Genomic DNA, 7,220 nt, shown 5'->3' with positions numbered 1-7,220 from the left:
GAACAATGAAATTAGAACTAAGCACAGGGAGAAGGAAGATAAACTTCATGCGTACAAAGAACTCTAAACGATAGTTGACCTAGAGACGGTGCGTAAAGTTTAATGCACGATCTAGATTCAGTCATTTTAAACAGCAGAATCGTGTAAGAAAATAGTCCAAAATACTATCAATCGCAATGAGATGCTGCACTACCGTAAAAATCACCATATAAACAACACGCAAAATAATTAATAGCATGGTTAATTAACTAACCGGACTGTAGTAAATGAACGGTTTTTTCATTTTATCTATACTCGATTTCATTACTCAATGGACGATAAGAGACACCTATTCAACCTTAGCCAATTAATTTGCGGGTAATTTGTAGCAAATATGGCAAGCATGGTTCGAGAAACCAATACTCAAATAGAAAAACTGCCAATAAAACAGTGAAGCAATGGATTTTTCAAAAATATCTTGGAGCCAGCTACGCCTTACGTCTAACTAAACCATCAATGTACAAAATAGAAGAAAAATGACTGAAATCTTCGTGAGCGAAACTTTTTCCTCGAAGTTTTCCAATATTATGAACAAAATCGGCAGTAAATGAAGCAAATTAAACNGCAAATTAAACATAGACGTCACTGTACAGATACAATAGATACAAGAGGGAACGCTTCAGGCAAGATGACGCGCGACTTCAAGGTCTCCAGCAGTTGAGGGACTTAGAAGCACTGCCGGTGGTGGTAGCGGTGGCAAAAGACGTGAGATTTGAGCACGACGCGGAAGAGAGAAGCTTGTTCGTTGAGATACGTGGAGCTAAGTTCTCCTGGTTCTCCATTTGGTGCTGATGGTAACGCCTGTTCTTGAAGCTCATTACGCGGCGCATTGCAAATCCTGTCAATGATAATTAGATACCTGACTTGGTATAACTCATAACAAAAACAGTTAGAAATTTTTATTGATAATAATATGCCAAACAATAAATCTGAATGAACTGTCTGAAAACGTATCCCAAAATCAGAAAGTGTCCAGAATTACTGCTGTCGAATTGTTCACTTTAAAATGGTAACAAACATCTATAATTTGAAAAATAAAGAACTATCAAGCTATACAGTATACACAGTCTGAAACAATCTGAACGTAACTAAAATAAAACGTGAAGTTTGCTAGATCATAATACAAGAGTTCACAACAGTCGAAAAAATACCCCACCTTTCTGCGCAGAGTTTGGCTCTGGCTTGCCGACTGAGCTGAAGTTCTCCTAAGCAGGGACGAGGAGGCGGACAAGTTGCGTCTCGACAGCAAGCGGGCGACCGCGGTTCTGCTGATCTGACCTCCCCCAACCTCGTACCTGCGAGCGGTGCTGCTCGAGTTGCTGTGCTTCAAAATGCTCTTCAGCTGAAATGCAATAGGGGCAAGTAAGTTAATTGTCTGAATACGGCAAGTAAGTTAATTGTCTTAAATCAAGATAAAAGTTCCACGCAGCTGAACATGTTCACAATAAACAACAAACAACGTTTTGGCGTCTATTTTTTCTCCGGCAGGCAATTATTTAGAATTAGGGCGATTACCGTGACAATAAAGACTATATACGTAATTGACGGAGAAGACAGATGGCAAGAATTTGCCTTTACTTTCACAGAAATTTTTTACGCCACCTCAATGAGGGAAGCAAGTAAGTTTATAATGCAGAGTTTGAGGTGTCCTGAGGTAAAAACCAAGGGCAAAAAAAACACAAGATAATGTTATTGGGCAAGTTACCAAACCTTTAGCGACCAAGATGTAGACATCTCCAGCAGCTCCAACGGGTTGAGCGGCAACAGGTTCTCAACACTTCCTTCTGTTCGTAGAAAATTAGTTAGGGCATGAAAATCTAACTAAGATGACATTTACATAACTGGAGAACGAGTGAAAATAAATACAATAAGGAACACTTTAAACTTTTATAACACACAAAAAGTACTCAACAATTTCGTGACGAATAATCAATTTATCGCGACTAGTGGAGGGTAACGAATAAATCTCAAAGCAGGTCAATGCTAAAATTTCATTTTAGCATCCAAATTAAATGCTTTTACTCTGACAATAAGGAAGACAACAACCAATTTTAATAAAAACTGATTATTTTTCAACTGGTTTCAACCAATTCTAATGAAAACTGGAGAAATAGTACAATGCCAACAATTAAACAACTTGATAACGGAGAGTTAAGCCAAGCTGTGAGGATATGACCTGAAGGCTCTACACAGAAAGTCGAATTCTGCGAGGGCTGGCAACCAGCAGGCTGAGCGTCGGGAGAATTGAAGAGCAGCTGGCGAGCAGATGATCTGTTCTCCTGACACGCATCCTCCTCGCTGACGTCCTCGCCTGCACAAATGTACATTGAATGGTTTACCCATAGAGTGGGAGACTAATGTTAATGACCGAAATAATACTTTGGTGAGCATTGATCAAGGATGGACTGCGTAGTAAAATGCAGTATCATTCAGTGACAATCCAAAAAGCCCCACGCTACTAACAACCTGCTCATTAAATATATGAAAACACAAAGTAAACAACTACATGCAAGTTATGCATAGGGTGAGACAGTAAGTGTTTGTCCAGTCTAGACATTTTTGTCTTGAAATAACTCAGCAGTCAAACAGGATTGAAAAAATGAACTAAATATATAATTCAGAATATAACTGGTTAGTCATGATAGAAAATCTTGCAACAACAGCAGAAATGGCAAAAATAACGAATAACCTAACTGTAATAAAAAAAACTTTAATGAGAAAGCAATGCAACAACATCGGTTTAAGCTAGAGTTTAAGATACTAAATTAGATCAAACCGGAGAATCCTAGTTAATACGATAAAGGTTTCTGAAGATTTAATTCCTAAAACCCACCATCAGAATCAGGCTGCTCAGAACGCGTTGTGTAGTTGCCGTTTAAATCCAACTTCGTTTTATTGCTTTCTGTAGCTCCACGAATTTCATTGTAGGGATTCGTTGATGGTCCGTCAGATGTCTCTTCAACGCAGGAGTTGGAGATGAAAGTGCTATTGATTTGGCTGTTTTCATTGCCTTTCGAAGATGAATGAAGCAAATTAGAGCAGTCATTTAGTAGCGCCAATCCAGGAACGCCACCTGAATACGAAACCGATGCCGAAGATACGGTGGGATTTTGTTCAACAGGCGTAATTTTTTTTCCAGTATCCGATAAATCAACTGTTGCGTTTAATGTAGCGTAAGAAGAACTTGCAAATAACTTAGGATAGCCATTAGCTGTTGGATTTAAAATAGATGGATTCCTGAGATCAGAAACTGAAGGCAAAATGTTAAACTGATGTTCCGAAACAAATTTAGATGGGGTGATGGAGAATGTGTCGGAGAAACGAATGCCAGAGCGCGATCCTGGTACATTGTTAATGAACTGCGAATCTGTTTTATCTGGAATTAATTTACAGCTCGGGATATATACTCCCAGATTGCGAGTGGCACTCTGACGTTGCAGCGTGGATTTAACAATGGATGCGGTAGCGGAAGGTAACGCTTGTGAGTGTGATGGGGTCATGGACGCCTGTGTAGCCCAGGTACTGTTAACTGAAAAAATATTGCGAGATCCATCCGCAATTACAGGAGGAGCAGCGTTGCTTCCTTCGACGAGGCATAGAGGACGAGACACTGCGGAGTAAGATGAAGTGGTTGCAACAGAAGAATTAAAGTGGAGGTGACTGAGCAAAACTGGTGAGTTGTTTTCATCGAAGCCGTCAAGATCAATCGTTTCGGACAATTTTATTCGAGGAAAACTTGAAGATGACGAGGCAGTGATACCATCCCGTATACACATGTGATTTTCGCCGCCACCAATACTGGAAGAAATTGACGGACAGGCAGTAAATTGCACAGTTGTGGATGAAACTGACGCAACGGAAGATGATAAATGATTCGGAAAATTCGATTGCGCAGATGCAGAAACAGAATTCAAAGATTGTGTGGGGTTAAATGAAATGGACGTCAATGGCACTGAGATAAGCTGAGCGATGGTAGGAGTTGTAGGCTGCAAGGGCTCCTTATGTAAGTCGACAGGTGCAGTGGACAGGCGCTGGTTGTTCAGCGTGTTGGCGCGAGTAGACTTATGAAGCTGCTCGGCAGTGACAGCAATCGCTTGCACCACAAGAGGACTCGTGTGCGTATCTTGCAGGTCCAGCACGCTGCTGCTGCCCTTCAAGATCGATTTCCTGCACAGGAATACCAATGAATAATTTTGTTCATAATTAGGATAAAACAAAGGCTGGGATGTCAACTAAACAATCATCTAATGGCAAAGTACCAACAGCCAAAGGAACATTCAAGTAATTAACATTTTAAAATTTTAAAGAATAAACATTTTAGATGTTTAGAAATGAAACGTCAAGATCGTTAAGGAATGAATATCAATATTACATTGAATATGAGAGGAATATTTGAGTAAATATTTATAATAGTACATTCAGAAAAAAATCACGAAAATAAAAGTTTCGGTACCAAATTATTTGCTTCAATAATAGAAACATGACAATGCAAGATCATTCGAGTCAGTGCGAGACTTCACAACGAAGCTAAATGTAAGATAATAGAAACGCACCAATTATAAGCGGGACTAAAGTAAAAATTGAGAGAAACAGATATTTTGAAGTGATTTGGCGAGACACACAAAAGGAAATCTGTTAAAAAAAGGTACCAACAGCAGAGTGAATAATATTCAGGAATGAGATAACGAACTTGAGAGATTTAGCAGGGAGAGGAGGTAGCTGCGTTGCAGGAGGCGTCTCATTTTCTCCCGCGGTGGCAGGAGCGGCGTCGAGTCTCGTGAGCCACTCCAGTTCGGGCGGTAAGATGGCAGGCTCTGAGGAGGCAGGCTTTGGGTTGTCTCCTCCAGCTGCACATTCTTCTTCCTCAATCCGTTGGTCCGCCCACGCGATGCGATATTCGTCCAGGTCCGACACCACACTCTGCACAGCGTGGATGTTACTTGATGTTACTTACCAATGTACATAGTAATAGAATAGATAAACTACTTAAATTCATGGTAAAACTTGGACAGCCTTCAAATTAGAATTGATGATGATTATGATACAAAACTAAATAATAATTAAAATGATAACAGAATATAATAATTAAAAGAACCTATACGAATCAACACGGTTAAAATTTTAATTAAATGGTCCTTTTGCTGATATCGTCCCATTAATCCCGTCCAGGCGAAATTAAACAAATCACAGGCAGCAACTTTTGTCCAGCGCAGCCGGGCAACATTGCAGAAGTTGTCATGGATGAGCAAGTCTGAATATTCGGTTGCGCAGAGGCATCACAGATGCGAGGATGAGGCGCGATGAACAAGTGTACATCTAGTCATGGGTTATACCAGGACCAGATTAATACACTCGCTCACCGAACACTCACAAACATTCTTCAGTTCTCCTCTCAACTTGCACGTGGCTTCAGAGATGATCTTTTAGGTGTCTTTGGAAACTTTGGAGGTGTAAATTCTTCAGCTGCAAGAACAGGGACAGATTTGTATGAAGCTCTGCCAAGACGAGGTGGCAAATTTGCGAAGTATCAGACGGCTGTATTATTGTAACATAAAATGCGACATTTATCAGTACTTCGGTGTTTCAGTGCCGAACTACGATAAGTCTCTTGGTCAATGTCATCTCAATGAACACGATTAGCGTTTTCAAAATGATTTCGATTAGTTACCACTTTCATCTCGGTTGAATCAGGGAAGATGAGGATTTCAATTCTAAAGAAACAAAGCTTGATTATTTGTCCGAGCTTGTTAATTCTTTCTATTCAACACGATGAGCGAAAATTACAATTATTGCAGTCTGTTGCTCAATTTTTTTTCCAGGAGGTCAGTCTAACAATTAGGAAGTGAAAGAAGTGGAAAAAGATCATAACTTTCCAAGAACTCATCCCACAAAACCTGCTGCAGCAAAATAGTATCTGTATCTCTGCATAATAGGTGACTTTTTTGAACACTATCTTAATGAAATAATTTACAGCGACAATGGTTGGATTATCTATTATCAATTGATTTAAAAAGAAGACGGCTGCCTGCCAAGCTTGACAACGGAATTAAAAATTCATATAAGGTAGACCAGGTAAAATTCCACTGACCTGAAACAAATTGTTGGTGAGTGTGTGATTGCTGTTAAGGCGTTCGTGCAGACCACACACTGCATGAAGCAGGAGACATTGCAGGCGGTGACCTTCTTTCACTTCACCGAGGCTCTCCTTCAGTAATACGCGTAGAGAAGACCCCTCTTGTTCCTGCACTCGTAGCGCTTCCTACACAGATGCATTTACATTATTTACATTCAAAGATTATCATAAGACAATCGTAGAGCAAACAAAAAATTAGTACAGGAAAATGTCAGGGGACAAAATCTGACCGTAATCAACGTAATCAAACAACTCTTCTCTCATTAAATACATAACAATTATACCTAAATGCAAATGCAAAATTTTATATTGAATCAAGAGCGGTCACAGCAAACACCAAGTTCTTGTCATCAACCTTACGTAAACTAAGTATTGTACAATTGGCAAAGGCAGGACCTACGCTGCTGAATAATTTCTACGGAAAATATTCATGAAATATAAGATTCAATTTTTCAAATCAGCTGAATAAAAAATTACCTGCAGCGGCGCATGATCGAGAATGTGCTGCAATTCAGTACTGGAACAATGCAGCTGCCCGTGCTGCTCACAACGCTGCCGCAGCTCCTGCCACTGCTGCTGGGCAGACGTCAACTTCTTGGCGGCGGTCGTGCGGCAAAACACAGTCTGGGCAAGTCGGTCGCTGAGCGTCTTCTCTTGCCGCTGTAAACGCGTCAAACTCTGTGAAAAAAAGGAATACATTAGCAGGCAAGGATTGCAAGCAGTAATCAAAAAGGAAAGTTGATATTCATAAAATCTACTTAAAATATTTTAATGAAAACAATTTCAAACGTTAATTGAGATGCAACTGAACACTTATTATTCATTCAACAACAATCAAAGTGTAGCGCTGAAATTCCCTTTGAGCGATGCAGAACAAAAATTACTGTACTCAAACTCGTAAGAAATTGGAAAATATGGTGAGAGTTGCATGGAGTTAAGATAAACTGACTGAATTCTCAAGTACTGCATTAACATAACATAACATAGTGATGTCGGCGCTGAAGTGTAGGCCTGATGTGGCCTGTCGCCGATTCTTTTCCTTTTCGTG

General features: G+C 39.9%; 1 protein-coding gene across 1 annotated transcript; it reads right to left on the bottom strand.

Moving 5' to 3' along the window:
• Nucleotides 1-609: 609 nt before the first annotated feature.
• On the bottom strand, nucleotides 610-6,850 carry LOC108677665 (the record flags this gene model as incomplete). The annotated part of the gene is made up of 8 exons (XM_018165918.1): nucleotides 610-877; nucleotides 1,196-1,381; nucleotides 1,750-1,823; nucleotides 2,216-2,350; nucleotides 2,873-4,206; nucleotides 4,730-4,959; nucleotides 6,128-6,298; nucleotides 6,650-6,850. Coding segments are annotated over 8 exons (2,352 nt in total), but the record flags the coding sequence as incomplete, so codon positions are not given.
• Nucleotides 6,851-7,220: the final 370 nt, after the last annotated feature.

Source organism: Hyalella azteca, unplaced genomic scaffold (assembly GCF_000764305.2).
Source record: "Hyalella azteca isolate HAZT.00-mixed unplaced genomic scaffold, Hazt_2.0.2 contig2235, whole genome shotgun sequence".
Taxonomy (NCBI): Eukaryota; Metazoa; Arthropoda; class Malacostraca; order Amphipoda; family Hyalellidae; genus Hyalella; species Hyalella azteca.
The sequence above is the reverse complement of the archived record's forward strand: the minus strand, read 5'-3'. Positions and strand labels throughout refer to the sequence as shown.